The following is a 21,610-nucleotide window of genomic DNA, read 5'->3' on the forward strand; positions in this document are numbered from 1 at the left end:
TCCCCATTTCAAAACAAACGCTCTGACTGGACGCACTGAGGAGTCGAATGTTTCACACGGCTTAAAATATGAGATTCCCTTTCTTGCCAATAGGCGACAGCAGAGTATACTACATCTTTGGTAGTAGTAGTTGTAAACACCAAGTGGCAGTATTTTCAACCAAGCATTTTCATAATGTACATCAGTGGTTCCCAACCTTTTGGTTAATGTACCACCAAGTCCATTTGACTCTGCCCAGAGTACCCCCTCATGCCCATTACTAGTAAGCCTATGGCCTCAGTCTTCTCAGGTACCCCCTGTGGATATGCCCATTACCCCCCGGGGGTTCTGGTACCGCTGGTTAAGATACACGGATATACATAAGACATGGAAACCTTCACAGAAGATGTATCAAACCATGGAAACCTTCACAGAAGATGTATCAAACCATGGAAACCTTCACAGAAGATGTATCAAACCATGGAAACCTCCACAGAAGATGTATCAAACCATGGAAACCTAACAGAGTAGACAACAAAGTAGAAGCAATTTTGGTCAACTAAAAATTCCTCCTTAAAATATACCAACAATTATAAACTGGGTGGTTCCAGCCCTGAATGCTGATTGGCTGACAGCCGTGGTACATGAGACCGTATACCACAGGTATGACAAAACATGTGTTATTACTGCTCTAATTACTTTAGTAACCAGTTTATAATAGCAATAAGGCCCGAGCGCCTGTGGTATATGGTCAATATACCACGGCTAAGGTCTGTGTCCAGGCACTCCGCGCTGCACCGCGTGAAAGAACAGCCCTTAGCCGTGGTATATTAGCCATATACCACAACCCCTCTGGTCTTATTGCTTCAACGTAGTATTGTATATATATATATATATCAGAGCTACATAAAGAAACTACCTAGTATGTAAATATGTAGGATTGCTTCAAGTTATATTTAGTTGATTGCCAACATGAACTGAGCATCAACAACATTCCAAAGTAATCTAATAAGTTTGTGGATAACCTTTGCGCCCCACTCCTGTTGTTCAGACAGGAGTGTATTGATCAGTGTACACTGAGCAAAACATTTTGCAATGAAAACAAGTAAGTCCCACCCGTTTCGTATTCTTCTGTTACGCTACCTGCCGCCCCTCTAACCACTAGGCTACCTGCCGCCCCTCTAACCACTAGGCTACCTGCCGCCCCTCTAACCACTAGGCTACCTGCCGCCCCTCTAACCACTAGGCTACCTGCCGCCCCTCTAACCACTAGACTACCTGCCGCCCCTCTAACCACTAGACTACCTGCCCTAACCACTAGGCTACCTGCCCTAACCACTAGGCTACCTGCCCTAACCACTAGGCTACCTGCCGCCCCTCTAACCACTAGGCTACCTGCCGCCCCTCTAACCACTAGGCTACCTGCCGCCCCTCTAACCACTAGACTACCTGCGGCCCCTCTAACCACTAGACTACCTGCCCTAACCACTAGGCTACCTGCTCTAACCACTAGGCTACCTGCCGCCCCTCTAACCACTAGGCTACCTGCCGCCCCTCTAACCACTAGACTACCTGCCGCCCCTCTAACCACTAGGCTACCTGCCGCCCCTCTAACCACTAGGCTACAGTGCCTTGCGAAAGTATTCGGCCCCCTTGAACTTTGCGACCTTTTGCCACATTTCAGGCTTCAAACATAAAGATATAAAACTGTATTTTTTTGTGAAGAATCAACAACAAGTGGGACACAATCATGAAGTGGAACGACATTTATTGGATATTTCAAACTTTTTTAACAAATCAAAAACTGAAAAATTGGGCGTGCAAAATTATTCAGCCCCTTTACTTTCAGTGCAGCAAACTCTCTCCAGAAGTTCAGTGAGGATCTCTGAATGATCCAATGTTGACCTAAATGACTAATGATGATAAATACAATCCACCTGTGTGTAATCAAGTCTCCGTATAAATGCACCTGCACTGTGATAGTCTCAGAGGTCCGTTAAAAGCGCAGAGAGCATCATGAAGAACAAGGAACACACCAGGCAGGTCCGAGATACTGTTGTGAAGAAGTTTAAAGCCGGATTTGGATACAAAAAGATTTCCCAAGCTTTAAACATCCCAAGGAGCACTGTGCAAGCGATAATATTGAAATGGAAGGAGTATCAGACCACTGCAAATCTACCAAGACCTGGCCGTCCCTCTAAACTTTCAGCTCATACAAGGAGAAGACTGATCAGAGATGCAGCCAAGAGGCCCATGATCACTCTGGATGAACTGCAGAGATCTACAGCTGAGGTGGGAGACTCTGTCCATAGGACAACAATCAGTCGTATATTGCACAAATCTGGCCTTTATGGAAGAGTGGCAAGAAGAAAGCCATTTCTTAAAGATATCCATAAAAAGTGTTGTTTAACGTTTGCCACAAGCCACCTGGGAGACACACCAAACATGTGGAAGAAGGTGCTCTGGTCAGATGAAACCAAAATTTAACTTTTTGGCAACAATGCAAAACGTTATGTTTGGCGTAAAAGCAACACCCTGAACACACCATCCCCACTGTCAAACATGGTGGTGGCAGCATCATGGTTTGGGCCTGCTTTTCTTCAGCAGGGACAGGGAAGATGGTTAAAATGGATGGGAAGATGGATGGAGCCAAATACAGGACCATTCTGGAAGAAAACCTGATGGAGTCTGCAAAAGACCTGAGACTGGGACGGAGATTTGTCTTCCAACAAGACAATGATCCAAAACATAAAGCAAAATCTACAATGGAATGGTTCAAAAATAAACATATCCAGGTGTTAGAATGGCCAAGTCAAAGTCCAGACCTGAATCCAATCGAGAATCTGTGGAAAGAACTGAAAACTGCTGTTCACAAATGCTCTCCATCCAACCTCACTGAGCTCAAGCTGTTTTGCAAGGAGGAATGGGAAAAAATTTCAGTCTCTCGATGTGCAAAACTGATAGAGACATACCCCAAGCGACTTATAGCTGTAATCGCAGCAAAAGGTGGCGCTACAAAGTATTAACTTAAGGGGGCTGAATAATTTTGCAAGCCCAATTTTTCAGTTTTTGATTTGTTAAAAAAGTTTGAAATATCCAATAAATGTCGTTCCACTTCATGATTGTGTCCCACTTGTTGTTGATTCTTCACAAAAAAATACAGTTTTATATCTTTATGTTTGAAGCCTGAAATGTGGCAAAAGGTCGCAAAGTTCAAGGGGGCCGAATACTTTCGCAAGGCACTGTACCTGCCGCCCCTCTAACCACTAGGCTACCTGCCGCCCCAAAGTAACTTACTTAATAATTACGTAGCCTTATTATGTCAACTAAGTCAGTAACAGTTTTCTCCCTGTCTCCAGAGCCAGGCCCAGCACACTGAACAGCAGATAATAGTTGAGTTTGAGAAGCTTTATCAGTTCCTGAGAGAGGATTGAGGCAGTCAGGATCGCTGCCTTGAAGAACGAGGTCGAGTAGAAGATGAAGCGGATTCAAGAGAATATGGGACATTTTTAGGGTAAGACGCTAGAGGCAGGTTGATTTGTTGCTAAATGACGTTGTGATCTCATTGAGTGATAGCGTAAAACTGCGTCTTTACGTAGAATACACAACAACGTTACTCAAATTGACTGGCCATCTCAGCGAAAAATATGATTTGACATCTGTTCAGGTTCAGACTCCCACTCTCTTTTCTGTTCTTCTGGCTGTACAATTTTGATTGATGTTGTAAGTTCTGTTCAAGATCAAACATTCGTGACCAACTATATTCATTGGGTTTGGTTTGTTAAACCCGTGCCGCTGCAGTCGTCCAACAATGATTTGCAATTTGTTGAAATTGCCGCTGCCTGTGCACGAGCTGAGCGCCTGCTGCTGACGTCACTCACAATGCACTTTTGCGGCCAGGCACGTGTGTTGACAGAGAAAAACGTTTTTGTGTCATTTAGTTTTAAAGTAGCTAAATTTGTTGCTAGGTGCTGTTTGAAAAAAAAACTTTCCAGAGTAGTCACATGATTTGGAGGTTTGATTGATTGAGATTGATTGATTCATTTGATTAGCTCCTTTGCCCTCCGGCAGAAGTATAAAACCATGATTGCGTTCTTATGACTTGATAAATAAATGTATTTTTCTTGGTCAATCTCCTGTTTATACATCGCCTGTGTTCCGTGGCTTTTAATATGGAAAATTCACAGGACATTTTCCCCGGGACTTTTATTTTGACACAATTCAAGGCGGAGGGTAGAGGCGTGGCTAGCTTCACAATGCTCATTGATTGGCTCTAAATATCCTGATGGTCTCTCCCCATTTTCCATATTCTGGTCAGCTGAGGATTCGGTCAGTCATGTGACTGACATCTGACATGACACAATAGTGTAATGAAAAGTGTTGTCATTGTGAAGTTCTTGTGAACAAGTCGGGATGATGGGGTTGACGAAAACAAGCGCTTGCAGCGTTGTGTTGCTACTTGTCGTGGCAATTGATACAGGTAAGTAGTTAGCTCTGTCGAGTAATTGTGTCCGATATATCGGTGTTTCAAATGGTTCAATTCCAGTTTGAATACTAACTGCGCCGTTATCCAAACATGCTTGAAATCACGACGGTGACTCCACAGAGTTTAGTCCGCTAAGTACGGTGACTCAGGCTCCAGCGATCAAATCCATTAATGTGCTTTACTTGTTCGGGTTTCATGTCAGCGTTAAATGTGAAAGCAAAAGTTGTCTAGCTACTATGTTAACGTTTTCCTGATCAGAAACCCCCCACTGCGCTGTTCCACGACGTCTGCTGCAGCAATCAGGGCTGGGGATTTTGCCATTAGACTGCATTTTTAAGGCCAACCTTAGCATTTTTAATAACATCACTTCAATGTCTCCAAATCTCCAACTCTTGTATGCAGGGTTCTCGAATCCCCTAAAATCTAAAGAATCCTGGGGATATGTTGACGTACGCGAGGGGGCACATATGTTCTGGTGGCTTTACTATGCTGACAGCCCGTCCGCCAGCTACTCCCAGCTGCCTCTCGTGATGTGGCTGCAGGTGAGTAACTTTACACTACACTAGTCTACACTATACTACTATCTTACCTATCTAGAAGTGAAGTGGGTAACCTTACACTACACGACTCTTACCTAGCTACAAGTGGGTAACCTTACACTACAGGTGGTTGGGAGGGCAGGCTCATGATAATGACTGGTGCGGAACTGTAAGAGATACATCCTCTACCATCCCTCCCTCTGTAAGAGATACATCCTCTACCATCCCTCCCTCTGTATCTCTTACAGGGAGAGGGAGGGAGGGAGGGAGGGTAGAGGATGTATCTCTAATAGTGGTACATGTCTCCATTCCAGGGAGGCCCGGGAGGATCAGGCTGTGGCTTCGGGAACTTTGAAGAGATCGGACCCCTGGACAGAGACCTTGAGCCTAGGAAAAACTCCTGGGTAAACCTCACACACACACACACGGCTCATCAATGGAAAGTGGATGTCAGTGTTTAAGGTGTGTGTGTGTGTTTTGCCACTGCAGGTTCAGTACTCCAGTGTATTGTTCGTAGATAACCCGGTAGGAACAGGCTTCAGCTACACGGACTCAGACGAGGCCTTCGCTACTGACGTGGCTACGGTCGCCTCCGACATGCTGGTGCTGCTCAAACAGTTCTTCAACAAGGAGGAACAGTTCCAGGTGGGTTCAGCTTCACACGGGTCGGCTCACCAGGGGTGAGTTCAGAACGGTGGTCGGCTCACCAGGGGTGAGTTTCAGAACGGTGTTCAGCTTCTCACGGGTCGGATCACCAGGGGTGAGTTTCAGAACGGTGTTCAGCCTCACACGGGTCGGATCACCAGGGGTGAGTTTCAGAACGGTGTTCAGCTTCACACGGGTCGGATCACCAGGGGTGAGTTTCAGAATGGTGTTCAGCTTCACACCGGTCGGATCACCAGGGGTGAGTTTCAGAACGGTGTTCAGCTTCACACCGGTCGGATCACCAGGGGTGAGTTTCAGAACGATGTTCAGCTTCTAATTCAGTGGAAACTGTGCCGGGAGGACCAGTTGGAGAACGGTGTGATTATGGAGGCACAGAGGGAGATTGTGTATGGCAGGGTCACTGTAACTTATTTCCGTCATGTGGATGACGCAGGAGGTTTGAGTAAGAACAAAACAATATCTTTTTTAGGGGGGGGGGGGTTATTATTTGGGGAGAAGAAGAGAACCTCCAGGCCACACTGGAACATCTAAAACAACAGAAAGAATGGAGAAATGATGATGGACTTATATATTTTCAAATAACTGCTATTTTTCTGTCCCGCAAATTTGATTTTGACTAATAAATCGGTCATAAAATAAATAATCTTTGCGGCCCCCTGAATTTCGAAATCCCGATGTGACCCTTGAGCTGAGATCGACTTAAAGAGCAACTGCCCCTAAAAAACGACTTGTCATTTAGAAAACCGGTCTGTGGCATCGATATAAGTCAAACATTTATTCTACTGTCACAATGTACTACGAAGTGTGTATAGGATAACTTGTCGAAGCCGATCTCGTCCAAAATAGTTTTGTGAGACTTGTTGGTCGTGACTGCATCACAACGGAAATTAATGTTGGATTTGTTTCAATCCTGCCCACCGCTGGCAGCACACAAGTCATCATCAATTCAGAGGGCAGCTGCATGCAACCCAATTGTAATGACAGTGGTAAATGTGGGTTTACCTTGGATATTCCTATGGGGCTAGTTGGGCACTATCGGTAAATTACACAATGTACATGGGACAATATGTTTAACATTTCCAATAGCTCCAAATTACAATTATTTAAACCTCAAACTATCTATAAATTGTAGAAATTCATATACAAATATTGAAAGCATTTAATGAGAACTAAAATATGTGAAAATATTGTCTCATTTACATCAGGGAATTTAACGGCCCCTTAACCAGCCCCGGAAATGGGCTATCCAAAGTCAAACCAATTTTGCCACGGTCGCACACCCACCGGTTCAAGCTAATTGGCTAAATAATTTGGGTAACTCTTCCCACCTGCGAACACACACACACACACACACACGACAACCAGGTCAAACCATACCCTGTAACCAACTCGTGTTTGAATTCAGTCATGGGCTGCTAGCATTTCTTAATGAACCAAATCCAAATCAGGAAGTGCAGTCCCCCTTTTAAGTTTCAGTCCTGGGATTTTGTTGTTGCTTAAACTCGTGTGTGTGTGTGTGTGCGCGCTGCACAAGTTTTGCGATTTTCAAATGGTCACACCCATATTGATCAGACCACACCAAACAGGAGAAAACATACATCAAAGGCTCAGTTTCTGAGGAAACGTTTCATTCAGTACAAACAGTCACGCAAATGTTGAACCGAACTGAACGCACCCCAGGAGTCTCCTCTAGGGAGGGAGGGATGTATTTCAAAGTATTGGAACAGGGCTGTAGTATTGGCTCAAACTACTCAATGCATTTACATTATTATTATTTTTAACCTATTGTTATTTTTTTTGTCTTCTCTAGAGCGTGCCCTTCTACATATTCTCAGAGTCCTATGGAGGGAAGATGGCTGCCGCAATCTCACTGGAACTCACTAAGGTAGGCACAAATTATGTCCCCAATGGCATCCTATTCCCTGTACAGTGTATATGGGCTGTGGTCGAAAGCAGTGCACTGCAAAGGGAGAAGGGGAGCCATTTGGGATGAGAACCTACTGTCTGCTGTGGGGGAACCCTTTTCCAGTTCTAACACTTGGTATGTAAGTGAATAGGAACCACGCATGGAGAAACTGGTAGCTCAGTTGTACCTGACTCGATAATGGAACAGGGTTTTCAAACTAAAGACTGATATTCCCTGTCATGTGTTGAGCCATGCATGACACAGAGAGGAACTAATGACTGGTGCTAAGTTGGGGCCTACTTCCTCAAACCTCTACCCACACTGGTCAGCACAGTACCTTGGGTTCCTGTCTGTCTCGGTCTTTCTGGCTGTCTCGGTCTCTCTCTCAATTCAATATACTTTAATGACATGGGAGGAGTTGTGCCTCTTGTCTATAGATATTCAAGATAATAATTGACTGATTTAATTCCTGGAATAATTCATTGATCTGATTTGATTACTGTATTATTGGCTGTATGTTTGTTTTACTCCATGTGTAACTCTGTGTCGTTGTATGTGTCGAACTGCTTTGCTTTATCTTGGCCAGGTCGCAATTGTAAATGAGAACTTGTTCTCAACTTGCCTACCTGGTTAAATAAAGGTGTTCTCAACTAGCCTCCCTGGTTAAATAAAGGTGAAATAAATAAAATGTGGTTATCCTATCCAAATGAATCTGAGGGTCACCATTTAAGGGTTGGGTTGGAGACCTTTTGAATAAACTTTATCAGTAGTTATCACTAGCCGTTATACCATTTAATCCTATATCAACATAGTTATCACTAGCCGTTATACCACTTAATCCTATATCAACATAGTTATCACTAGCCGTTATACCATTTAATCCTATATCAACATAGTTATCACTAGCCGTTATACCATTTAATCCTACATCAACATAGTTATCACTAGCCGTTATACCATTTAATCCTATATCAACATAGTTATCACTAGCCGTTATACCACTTAATCCTATATCAACATAGTTATCACTAGCCGTTATACCATTTAATCCTATATCAACATAGTTATCACTAGCCGTTATACCATTTAATCCTATATCAACATAGTTATCACTAGCCGTTATACCACTTAATCCTATATCAACATAGTTATCACTAGCCGTTATACCACTTAATCCTATATCATCATAGTTATCACTAGCCGTTATACCATTTAATCCTACATCAACATAGTTATCACTAGCCGTTATACCATTTAATCCTATATCAACATAGTTATCACTAGCCGTTATACCACTTAATCCTATATCATCATAGTTATCACTAGCCGTTATACCATTTAATCCTACATCAACATAGTTATCACTAGCCGTTATACCATTTAATCCTACATCAACATAGTTATCACTAGCCGTTATACCATTTAATCCTATATCAACATAGTTATCACTAGCCGTTATACCACTTAATCCTATATCATCATAGTTATCACTAGCCGTTATACCATTTAATCCTACATCAACATAGTTATCACTAGCCGTTATACCACTTAATCCTATATCAACAATAGTCTTAATGAACAGTCAATTACTCCATTATCATTCTGAAGTCGTCAAGCTCTGAAACGTCAAGAACCCCAATCGCTCACAAATTAACTCGACGCCAAAAAGAAATCAGTTTGAAGGTTTTATTTACTAGACTAAATGAGGTAGTTAATGGAATATCATAAACAGGGTAAAACGGAATACAACTCAGTCATTGAGGTGAGAATCTCCACAGGTCAATATCAATGAATTCCGTACTCAATAGTACATTCACCAGACTTGTAATCAGCTGATGCTGCCACACTCTGGTTTCCCTTCTGAGCTGGGTACGATTAATGTCTCAGTCCAGGAAATGTAAAGTCTATTAGAGTTGTCTTGGTTATTTCTCTGATTTCCCCCGACATGTCTGGTGAACTCAGTCTATTGGTCTTGAACGAGCAACAGTGGGAACGAGCAACAGTGGGTTCCATCATTGTCCTCTGGGGGGGGTGATTTGCTTCTCTCTGCGTAGGAAAAATTCTCGTCGATCGGTTTTTGGTTTCCAAGGAGATGGGCTCATTCGTTCAAAGGGTGTGGCCTCGAAGAAACTTGATCTGATGTCTGTTACCAGATCCTGTCATTTTATAGGGATAATCAAGAGGGCGGGCTCTAGTAGCCTTGACAACGTGGCACGGGAACGTCCCCTGTTGATTCGGAGAAACCCCCGCACATTTTCAAAGTTCATATGAGGATAAGTGTCCACGACATCGTTTTCTTGTACAGAAGTTCTGCAGTCTCTGCCCTGAAATGCGTAGCCGGTCGGTACCCAGCACTGGTTGTGTAAATGTGTGTGCATTCATGCAAAATACCCGTTATGTTGCTTTTCTGACGTTGGAGGATCAGAAGGGAAATATCACATTGCTGCGAGTTATATCAACATGTCCTGAGTCTTGTCAGTTTTAAAAAAATAATTTGTTCTTAACTGACTTGCCTAGTTAAATAAAGGTTCAAATAAAATAGTAGTGTTTAAGAAAACGTGTTTACTTTGTCATTTTGCGCTATTGGCTCCATTTTCTCTTTGTCACAAAAAAATGGGACGAAAAAGTCTGACTCTTTCTCTCTTTCAATACACGTCTCTTTCAATACACGTCTCTCTTGGTACACGTCTCTCTTGGTACACGTCTCTCTTGGTACACGTCTCTCTTGGTACACGTCTCTCTTGGTACACGTCTCTCTTGGTACACGTCTCTCTTGGTACACGTCTCTCTTGGTACACGTCTCTCTTGGTACACGTCTCTCTTGGTACACGTCTCTCTCGGTACACGTCTCTCTTGGTACACGTCTCTCTTGGTACACGTCTCTCTTGGTACACGTCTCTCTTGGTACACGTCTCTCTTGGTACACGTCTCTCTTGGTACACGTCTCTCTTGGTACACGTCTCTCTTGGTACACGTCTCTCTCGGTACACGTCTCTCTTGGTACACGTCTCTCTTGGTACACGTCTCTCTTGGTACACGTCTCTCTTGGTACACGTCTCTCTTGGTACACGTCTCTCTTGGTACACGTCTCTCTTGGTACACGTCTCTCTTGGTACACGTCTCTCTTGGTACACGTCTCTCTTGGTACACGTCTCTCTTGGTACACGTCTCTCTCGGTACACGTCTCTCTCGGTACACGTCTCTCTCGGTACACTTCTCTCTTGGCTCTCAAGCCTGGCTGGTGGTAAACCCATGCCGATCACAAGGTGTACTGCTGACAGACTGTCTTCTGACCTCCTCAGGCCATTCAGTCGTAAAGGTAGAGCAGTTTATTCGTCTTGTGATGGCTTGAAATACAGAACTGTAAATCTGGGATGTAGCACTCGGTTCTCCATCAACCCCAACTGAGGGGGACTTCACTTCATCGGCTCTCCGCACCACAAAAGTAAAAACTTTCCATTGTCAAAGTCAACGTGTAACAACGATGGGCAACTAAGACTTGGAATATACTGGGCTGTTAGTGATGACACAATAATAATTATGTTTGTGGTGGTAATAATATTAACAGCAATTACAATACATAATGATAATTTTCTGGTACCCGTTGTAAAATGACTGTTAGTAATGGCATGTTAGACAAGTAATTGTGTGTTTGTCTCTCTCACTCACCAATTTGTCTGTTGTTCTAACACATCTGTCTCTGTCTCTCTGTCTCTCTGTCTCTCTCTGTCTCTCTCTGTCTCTCTCTGTCTCTCTCTGTCTCTCTCTGTCTCTCTCTGTCTCTCTCTGTCTCTCTCTGTCTCTCTCTGTCTCTCTAGGCTGTAGAAAAAGGAACCCTGAAGTGTAACTTTGCCGGAGTGGCTCTGGGAGACTCTTGGATCTCTCCACTGGGTCAGTATTTACCTCCGAGCACGGAACATCTGGACGCCCACTTAGAGCATCCGGACGCCCACTTAGAGCATCCGGACGCCCACTTAGAGCATCCGGACGCCCACTTAGAGCATCCGGACGCCCACTTAGAGCATCCGGACGCCCACTTAGAGCATCCGGACGCCCACTTAGAGCATCCGGACGCCCACTTAGAGCATCCGGACGCCCACTTAGAGCATCCGGACGCCCACTTAGAGCATCCGGACGCCCACTTAGAGCATCAGGACGCCCACTTAGAGCATCAGGACGCCCACTTAGAGCATCCGGACGCCCACTCAGAGAACACCAGAACGCCCACTCAGAGAACACCAGAACACCCACTTAGAGCATCAGAACATGACTTTTCCCTTGTGAATATCAGATAATGTCTGATAGAACCTTCATCAGACAGCTGTTTTAAAAGTCAGACCACTCTGTACAACACTGTATTGGCTAGAAAGGTTTACTCTAACCCTGAAACGCCTGAGATTTACCACTAGTGTCCAGTTCAGGCTCACTAACCACACGTGAATACGCTGTGTACCAAATGCCACATTATTCCCTATATAGTGTACTACTTACGTCAAGAGCCCTGTGGGCCCTGGTCAACCGTAGTGGCCTAACAGGAAATAAGGTGTAATTTGGTACTCCGCTGTTGTTCCCTGTGTGGTCATGTGACTGACTGAACAAACTGTTAATCTACTGCTGCAGGTTTCTCCTCTTGTAAAAACCCTGGTCTGGATGGCTCAGTCTGGATGGCTCAGTACAGCTTCATGCATGAGGGGGTTGTTGTACTGTTCAGGTCAAAGTCACCAGGGGTGTGTTCATAAGTGCACGCCCGTAGCAAACTGTTTTTGCAACGTGAACACGCATTTCTTATTGGAATAGTTCGGGTAGGTCCTCTTTCGGTTTCAGCCCTCGTTCTGCGTTGTTCCACCCCCCCCTGGCTAGCTAACCAGTGTGTTCCCTACTGACGGTATAACCCTGGGTAGTGTTCAGTATGGCACCACTGTATTGGACGAGTCCAGGTAGTCCCCTTCCGTTTCCCATTTTGTTATTGTCCCATTCGGTGCCTAATGAACTGCACAGCAAAGCAAACTTTCTTCTCCTCTTCATTTGCAGACTCTGTTATGACCTGGGGTCCTTATCTGTACACCACAGTGAGTCTCTCTTACACACACACTCACACTCACACACACACACACACTCACACTCACACTCACACACACACACACTCACACACACCCTAGTAAAATGCGTTTTCCATGTTTTGTTTTTTACAGGCACATTTAGCTTTTTGATGTGTTTTACATTCTGTAGTTCTTTCTGCAGACTGGGTTGTTTAAAGTCTGGAGAATACTAAATGCAGCTTGTTTTGGTACCTGGGTATTGTAGTTTTTCTCTTCGACTGTCTCCCCATTGTCCTCCAGTCCCTGCTAGATGACTACGGCCTGCGGGAGGTGAACAGTGATGCATGTTGGGTAATGTAGTTATCTGACCCGTCTCCCCGTTGTCCTCCAGTCCCTGCTAGATGACTACGGCCTGCGGGAGGTGAGCAGTGCAGCAGAGGCGGTGAAGCAGGCGGTGGATCAGGGGCAGTACCTGAAGGCCACAGAGCTCTGGTCTGTCACTGAGAGTGTCGTGGAACAGGTCAGTTATCTGAAGGCCACAGAGCTCTGGTCTGTCACTGAGAGTGTCGTGGAACAGGTCAGTGGTGTGTGTTGGTGTGAATCACTGAGAGTGTCGTGGAACAGGTCAGTGGTGTGTGTTGGTGTGAATCACTGAGAGTGTTGTGGAACAGGTCAGTGGTGTGTGTTGGTGTGAAGATGTCCTCCGTGGCTGGAGAAGGATTCCTCTGTAAGATGCCTTTTCAGTTCCGTCTTAAACAAGAGAATAATAACAAACAAACAAAAACAGGTTTATTTGAACATCCTGGTACATATATGCAGAAACATACATAAAATATACATACAATATTTTAAAACACAAGTAAAAACCGTTTTGTTACAAATGATACAGTCTGTGAAAAGATGGTCCTTTACTAGATTACACCGTCACTTCCTGTTTATTAAGTTGGTCTACTTTCCGTGGTCCCTCCCACAGCCCTGCTGATGAGGCATCACATTAGCCCCCTCCACCGCCAATCACTGAGCCAGTTGATGAACGGGCCAATCAGGAAGAAGCTGGGAATCATCCCTCAGAACGTCACCTGGGGAGGTAAGACACTGCTACTGGGTCAAAAATTGGATTCATTTTAAAAAGTGCTTCTTTTGTTTTAAAGCTGCCATTATTGAACTTTTTTGGCAACCCGACCAAATTCACATAGACGTATGTTTTATAAATCTCTCATTCTACTTGAAAGGAAGTCTAGGGAGCGGTAGATCTATTCTATGTGTGCTATTTCCATGCGTCACATTCTTAAGTTACATTTTTTGCGTCTTGGACACCAGCTTCAAACAGCTCAAATACAATATTTTTGGTTATGGAAAGCTGTTGCACCGCGCTTTAGATGGTACAATGATTCTCTACACAATGACTGTTTTGTCACAAACTGAAATTAGGCGAACTATTTAAAAAAAAAAAAAAAATTGTAACCAGGAAATGGTTGTATATTGTACCTTTCTTTAGAAATAAATGTGCCCTCCTCTCTGATCTCTCTCTCTCATATCTCCCGCTCCACTTCTCAATCTCTCACCCTTCTCTCTCACCACCTCCTCCTCCCCCCCCCCCCCTTTCCCCCTCTAGGTCAGGCTGAGGCAGTGTTCAGCAGCATGTCAGGTGACTTCATGAAGCCAGTGGTGGACGTGGTGGATCAGCTGTTGGATGCCGGGGTCAACGTCACCGTCTACAACGGACAGCTGGACCTCATAGTGGACACCATGGGTCAGTAATTCCCCTAGCTAGAGTTGTTTACAGGCGGAGGGGCACAGAATCATCATGCAACACTTACATTTTGTAGGGAAATTCGTTGAAGCATAAACAGTGGAGACCGGGGAGGTGTCGTCAGGGCCGGGGAGGTGTCGTCAGGGCCGGGGAGGTGTCGTCAGGGCTGGGTAGGTTACTTTCTGAATGGAATCAGTTAGTAGCAGCTTGACAGGGTGATGTGGTGGTGGATCTGGACATATTATTTTTCATCAGCAGGAATCCGATTGTGGTCTTCTTAATTGAAGTGGTATTGACAGGATTGACTGGAGCACATTATTACCGAGGAGGAGGAGTTTAGAACGCAGGAACTCAGGCTGTTATTCCACAGGCTGGGATCCGCCACAGGCTGTTATTCCACAGGCTGGGACCCGCCACAGACTGTTATTCCACAGGCTGGGACCCGCCACAGACTGTTATTCCACAGGCTGGGACCCGCCACAGACTGTTATTCCACAGGCTGGGACCCGCCACAGGCTGTTATTCCACAGGCTGGGACCCGCCACAGGCTGTTATTCCACAGGCTGGGACCCGCCACAGGCTGTTATTCCACAGGCTGGGACCCGCCACAGGCTGTTATTCCACAGGCTGGGACCCGCCACAGGCTGTTATTCCACAGGCTGGGACCCGCCACAGGCTGTTATTCCACAGGCTGGGACCCGCCACAGGCTGTTATTCCACAGGCTGGGACCCGCCACAGGCTGTTATTCCACAGGCTGGGACCCGCCACAGGCTGGGACCCGCCACAGACTGTTATTCCACAGGCTGGGATCCGCCTCAGGCTGTTATTCCACAGGCTGGGATCCGCCTCAGGCTGTTATTCCACAGGCTGCTATCGGCCACAGGCTGTTATTCCACAGGCTGGAATCGGCCACAGGCTGTTATTCCACAGGCTGGGATCCACACTATGCATCTGTTGCAAGATCACATTTTGTTTACTGGCTGTCCACTGGTCTCAAACAATGATTGATGGGCAGTTTAAACATCTTCAATTCAACCATTATTGGGTTACAATACACATTTGTGAACAGCAATCCACAACAACCACTATCCTTATGGCGCAAATAGCTAAATGAGAGAGCAGCCGTGTGATTCACATCAATGCGCTATGAAGATCTCATAAGTGATATCCGTGTTGCCGTAGACAACACCACTGCTGTCCTCCTGACCTCCAAGTGTTTATTCAGGTTGGGTAACCTTTGGATGCCGACAGCAGTCGCACCATTGGAAGACATAGCTTGGACTGTAGTTTACAAAAGCCCATTCCTGCTCTTTTCTCGCAAATCCATCAAACCCATTTGGTTTGTCATCACAGTGGTTTCTGATTGGTGGGCATCATCTGGCGTGTCATAGTGGGTTCTGATTGGGGGTCATCATAGTGGTTTCTGATTAGCGGTCATCATAGTGGTTTCTGATTGGCGGTCATCATAGTGGTTTCTGATTGGCGGTCATCATAGTGGTTTCTGATTGGCGGTCATCATAGCGGTTTCTGATTGGCGGTCATCATAGTGGTTTCTGATTGGCGGTCATCATAGTGGTTTCTGATTGGCGGTCATCATAGTGGTTTCTGATTGGTGGTCATCATAGCGGTTTCTGATTGGCGGTCATCATTAGGTGTGTCATCATAGCGGTCTCTGATTGGTGGTCATCATTAGGTGTGTCATCATAGTGGTCTCTGATTGGTGGTCATCATAGTGGTCTCTGATTGGTGGTCATCATTTGGTGTGTCATCATAGTGGTTTCTGATTGGTGGTCAGACTGTCTCAGGTGGAACAAAGTTAAACTTACACCTTTTTTCAATGTGTCAGATTTTTAAGCAAACATTATTTCTGAATTTAAAAGTAATCTGTGATCTAGTTTTTCAAAAGTATCTGTAGTCATCTGATTATATTTTAGCTGGTAACGGATTAGTTTATATTTTTTATAATCTGTTACTCCCCAACCCTGGCTATAGTGAGGTCAACCATTAATCAATATTACCATTAATACATTGACTATTGGTCCCTGATACAGTGCCTTGCGAAAGTATTCGGCCCCCTTGAACTTTGCGACCTTTTGCCACATTTCAGGCTTCAAACATAAAGATATAAAACTGTATTTTTTTGTGAAGAATCAACAACAAGTGGGACACAATCATGAAGTGGAACGACATTTATTGGATATTTCAAACTTTTTTAACAAATCAAAAACTGAGAAATTGGGCGTGCAAAATTATTCAGCCCCTTTACTTTCAGTGCAGCAAACTCTCTCCAGAAGTTCAGTGAGGATCTCTGAATGATCCAATGTTGACCTAAATGACTAATGATGATAAATACAATCCACCTGTGTGTAATCAAGTCTCCGTATAAATGCACCTGCACTGTGATAGTCTCAGAGGTCCGTTAAAAGCGCAGAGAGCATCATGAAGAACAAGGAACACACCAGGCAGGTCCGAGATACTGTTGTGAAGAAGTTTAAAGCCGGATTTGGATACAAAAAGATTTCCCAAGCTTTAAACATCCCAAGGAGCACTGTGCAAGCGATAATATTGAAATGGAAGGAGTATCAGACCACTGCAAATCTACCAAGACCTGGCCGTCCCTCTAAACTTTCAACTCATACAAGGAGAATACTGATCAGAGATGCAGCCAAGAGGCCCATGATCACTCTGGATGAACTGCAGAGATCTACAGCTGAGGTGGGAGACTCTGTCCATAGGACAACAATCAGTCGTATATTGCACAAATCTGGCCTTTATGGAAGAGTGGCAAGAAGAAAGCCATTTCTTAAAGATATCCATAAAAAGTGTCGTTTAAAGTTTGCCACAAGCCACCTGGGAGACACACCAAACATGTTGAAGAAGGTGCTCTGGTCAGATGAAACCAAAAATTGAACTTTTTGGCAACAATGCAAAATGTAATGTTTGGCGTAAAAGCAACACAGCTGAACACACCATCCCCACTGTCAAACATGGTGGTGGCAGCATCATGGTTTGGGCCTGCTTTTCTTCAGCAGGGACAGGGAAGATGGTTAAAATTGATGGGAAGATGGATGGAGCCAAATACAGGACCATTCTGGAAGAAAACCTGATGGAGTCTGCAAAAGACCTGAGACTGGGACGGAGATTTGTCTTCCAACAAAACAATGATCCAAAATATAAAGCAAAATCTACAATGGAATGGTTCAAAAATAAACATATCCAGGTGTTAGAATGGCCAAGTCAAAGTCCAGACCTGAATCCAATCGAGAATCTGTGGAAAGAACTGAAAACTGCTGTTCACAAATGCTCTCCATCCAACCTCACTGAGCTCGAGCTGTTTTGCAAGGAGGAATGGGAAAAAATGTCAGTCTCTCGATGTGCAAAACTGATAGAGACATACCCCAAGCGACTTACAGCTGTAATCGCAGCAAAAGGTGGCGCTACAAAGTGATTGTGTCCCACTTGTTGTTGATTCTTCACAAAAAAATACAGTTTTATATCTTTATGTTTGAAGCCTGAAATGTGGCAAAAGGTTGCAAAGTTCAAGGGGGCCGAATACTTTCGCAAGGCACTGTACTTTCATGCATGAGGATTGTTGATTGGATACAGATGATCAATTGATCACTGATTTGATTTTTGTCCAATCACAGGTCAGGAGCAATGGGTGAAGCAGCTGAAGTGGGTGGGGCTCCAGAGTTTCAGCCAAATGAAATGGACTGCCCTCGATGACCCCGCCTTCCCGGGTGTGACCGGCGCCTTCTACAAGACCTACAAGAACTTCTCCTTCTACTGGATCCTCAAGGCTGGTCACATGGTGAGGAAACAGAAACATATGTCCTAAAATCTCTTTTCTTTTCAACATTATATTTATTAGCTTTTCAAACGGGGTCAATCATCAGAGTTGGAACAGTAATATTGATCTCTCCTTTTCTCACAAAGTGCAACATTGTTTTACTTCCCTTTTATGGGTTTTGAAACAAAATGACTGGTATATGGAAACATCCTCTATAGCCCATGCCTACATCAATCCATTGTTTTTACAATGGGGGAGAGTAGTGAATGAGTGTACACTTCAGGAGGGAGAGATTATTGGGACGTGAACCCTAGTGTCGGAGTAGGAAGGTGATATGCGGAAGATTGAACCCCAGTATTCAGTCATTATAGCCTTTCATTGGGAATATCTCAATTGCGTCCTCTCTCCTTCTCAAAGCCTGTTGGAGGAGAAGATGAGAGGGGGGGGGCCTCTGGCTTTCTCATCCAATGGGTTTTTTGAGAAGGAGACAAGGAGAAATATTATGTAATTGAGATCTTCCCCTAGTATCCTTTTTGTCTTGCACTCCCATGATTCATTGCTCTCTCTCTCTCAGTTACCATATCCCCTGTAATTGAGATCTTCCCCTAGTATCCCTTTGTCTTGCACTCCCATGATTCATTGCTCTCTCTCTCTCTCTGTTACCAGATCCCCTGTAATTGAGATCTTCCCCTAGTATCCCTTTTTTGTCTTGCACTCCCATGATTCATTGCTCTCTCTGTTACCAGATCCCCTCGGACCAGGGACCCATGGCACTGCAGATGCTGAAGATGATCACACAGCAGGACTGACACACACACACTCTCACTTAATAACACACACGCACACATATCGCACACACTAGAGCTGGACGATATGGAGACAAAACAAATCCATATTGTGATATATTTCCTTTTTTATTTTTATTTGTTGCAATATTGTTAAATCAGTTATTTTGGGGGGAGGTGTGCTAAAGCCAAAAGCTAAAAGTCCTAATGTGATGAATGGAACTATAGTGTTTTTAATGGTTAGTTACTTTACACTAGCGAAGAGCTAATAAGAGCATCTTCTGTAAGATGAGGGAATGAGAGCGTCTGCTAAATGACACTTTTTTAAATGTAAATTAGTGGCAGGGCTCTAGACGGTGTGTTTCCAGGGCCAGGTAAGACAACTGAGATGGTAGACTACGATTCAAAAAGTAAGATATTCCCATGCCACATATCCAGGGAAGGAGTGGTTGATATGCAACCTGTCAAAAGGATCCACAATGGTCACATTTTATTTTGGCCTCTTCAGAGAATTGGCTGACATCTTTGTGCCTATTGGCCTGTAGGCGATATGATTCACCACCTGAGGAAGGGCGACATCAAAACACTAAGATTACTAACCGTAGACGTGATATTGTTGCTAGGTAACCATGTAGGCTGATGTCCTACAGGAACTTCCCAGCTCTAGGCCTAGGCTACTTGATGTAGGTCTTATTCACTGCGAATGGCGCGCTCCATGAGAAGGGTGTAATTGCGGCTCGCAATTCTGGGCGTTACTGCAATATGGTCATTCCTTCATCTGCAGGAACCCCTCTTTTTTATAGTTCTATTGGTCCATTATTAAGTTAGGACTGTGATCGAGAGGCGGGGGTGAGCCAGTTCAGTAGGGGGGGCGGTAAATGAACCATAACGTTGGATGCCAACTGCCGATAAACCCCACCTTCGCCCTGTCGGATATTGCTTTCCTGCAGTTCTGTTAACGACGTCGATGGCAGGTGTTTGGCAGGCTGAAGAGAAGGACACTGTGCTAGCAAGGACTCTGGTACACAAGGCGGGAGGCAGCAGTAACTGGTTGGTTGCTAGCTAGCTAGGACTCCGTTACACAAGGCGGGAGGCAGCGGTAACTGGTTGTTTGCTAGCTAGCTAGGACTCCGTTACACAGAAGGCGGGAAGCAGCGGTAACTGGTTGATAGCTAGCTAGGACTCCGTTACACAGAAGGCGGGAGGCAGCGGTAACTGGTTGGTAGCTAGCTAGGACTCCGTTACACAAGGCGGGAGGCAGCGGTAACTGGTTGGTAGCTAGCTAGGACTCCGTTACACAATGCGGGAGGCAGCGGTAACTGGTTGGTTGGTAGCTAGCTAGGACTCCGTTACACAAGGCGGGAGGCAGCGGTAACTGGTTGGTTGGTAGCTAGCTAGGACTCCGTTACACAAGGCGGGAGGCAGCAGTAACTGGTTGGTTGCTAGCTAGCTAGGACACAGAGTTTAGTTCGCCCCTCATCAATTTTATTTCCCTTTTGACCAACATTTTAAATCTTCTAGAATATCAAGTGACCCTCAAGCATGAAGATTAAGACTAACCTACTTCATGGTGATTTGTTTGACAATCAGATGAAAACCAGTCATGATGTTGTGTTCATGCCACATTAAAAGGTCATACATTTTCACAGTTAAATGACATGTCTTTACACACAGGAAGTCCCGTGAAGAAAACATATGTGTCTCCTTATGGAAATCAAATGCCAGTTTGACTGATTCATCCTGGTGCCAGCCCTGAGGGACAGGCTGAGACTTTTCATAGCAGGAAACAACAACAATGCATAGACTATTACTGTTGACCAGGTAATGGTTCTAGAACAAGCCACAGGAACGTTGTGTAGCAAAATTCCCCCCAAAGAATGATTCTAGAACAATCCACAGGAACGTTGTGTAGCAAAATTCCCCCCAAAGAATGGTTCTAGAACAATCCACAGGAACGTTGTGTAGCAAAATAACCCAAAATGTATGCAAAACAATTTGGTATGAGGAAGATGGTGTCTGTAATTTTTGGTTTATCGTCCCAGCTCTAGTACGTGCACGCACACACACACACACACTCTCTGATGCCAGCTGGAATGGCTCTCCGTCAGATATAAGGCAATCAGGAAGAATCACCAAATATAACCGACTGCTCAGTCCAGCATCATAGATAGATTGATCTCTATCTCGTACCATTACTGACGACCAACTGCTCAGTCCCACATCATCCATACTGTACCATTATCCACCACAAAATCTGCTTCCAGACTGGTGCACTATATAGGGAATAGGGTGCCATTTCAGATTGTGCACTATATAGGGAATAGGGGGCCATGTCAGATTGTGCACTATATAGGGAATAGGGTGCCATTTCAGATTGAACACTGATATAGTGCACAGCTCGTCTCTTGCAGCAGTAGCTCTGGTCCAGGGTGTTTTTTCCCCGGCTTCGCTCTTCACTATTGGAAGACTGGTGAGAGAGCAGCTGAAAGACACCCTGCACCAGAGCTACTACAGGGGATACGGACTGGTACTCAAGATCTGTTGATTTAACTGATTGATTTTCTTTTGTAAATTTGAGCGTGAGAACAATAAATAAAAGCTTTTTTTTTTTCTAAATAGTGTGCCTGTTTGAATGCTTTGGTGGAGATTTGTTGACTAAAATATGA

At 44.6% G+C, this 21,610-nt stretch overlaps 1 protein-coding gene across 1 annotated transcript; it reads left to right on the forward strand.

Annotated features, from left to right (window-relative positions):
* The first annotated feature begins 4,277 nt into the window (after positions 1-4,277).
* On the forward strand, positions 4,278-21,560 carry LOC118936512 (retinoid-inducible serine carboxypeptidase-like). Its single transcript, XM_036939416.1, has 13 exons — positions 4,278-4,459; positions 4,868-5,007; positions 5,319-5,408; positions 5,494-5,649; positions 7,481-7,555; positions 11,395-11,467; positions 12,608-12,645; positions 13,007-13,201; positions 13,312-13,342; positions 13,589-13,702; positions 14,231-14,368; positions 18,017-18,180; positions 18,906-21,560. The coding sequence occupies exons 1-13, from the start codon at positions 4,393-4,395 to the stop codon at positions 18,966-18,968; spliced, it is 1,344 nt and encodes a 447-aa protein (XP_036795311.1). The 5' UTR covers positions 4,278-4,392; the 3' UTR covers positions 18,969-21,560.
* The last annotated feature ends 50 nt before the right edge of the window (positions 21,561-21,610 follow it).

Source organism: Oncorhynchus mykiss, chromosome 12 (assembly GCF_013265735.2).
Source record: "Oncorhynchus mykiss isolate Arlee chromosome 12, USDA_OmykA_1.1, whole genome shotgun sequence".
NCBI lineage: Eukaryota > Metazoa > Chordata > Actinopteri > Salmoniformes > Salmonidae > Oncorhynchus > Oncorhynchus mykiss.

Bases quoted from the DNA above. Each gene is read 5' to 3' on its own strand.
- LOC118936512 (XM_036939416.1), top strand. From the start codon at position 4,393: ATGATGGGGTTGACGAAAACAAGCGCTTGCAGCGTTGTGTTGCTACTT. The intron at 5,650-7,480 runs GTGGGTTCAGCT...TGTCTTCTCTAG, and splicing joins ACAAGGAGGAACAGTTCCAG to AGCGTGCCCTTCTACATATT. The intron at 11,468-12,607 runs GTCAGTATTTAC...CTTCATTTGCAG, and splicing joins CTCTTGGATCTCTCCACTGG to ACTCTGTTATGACCTGGGGT.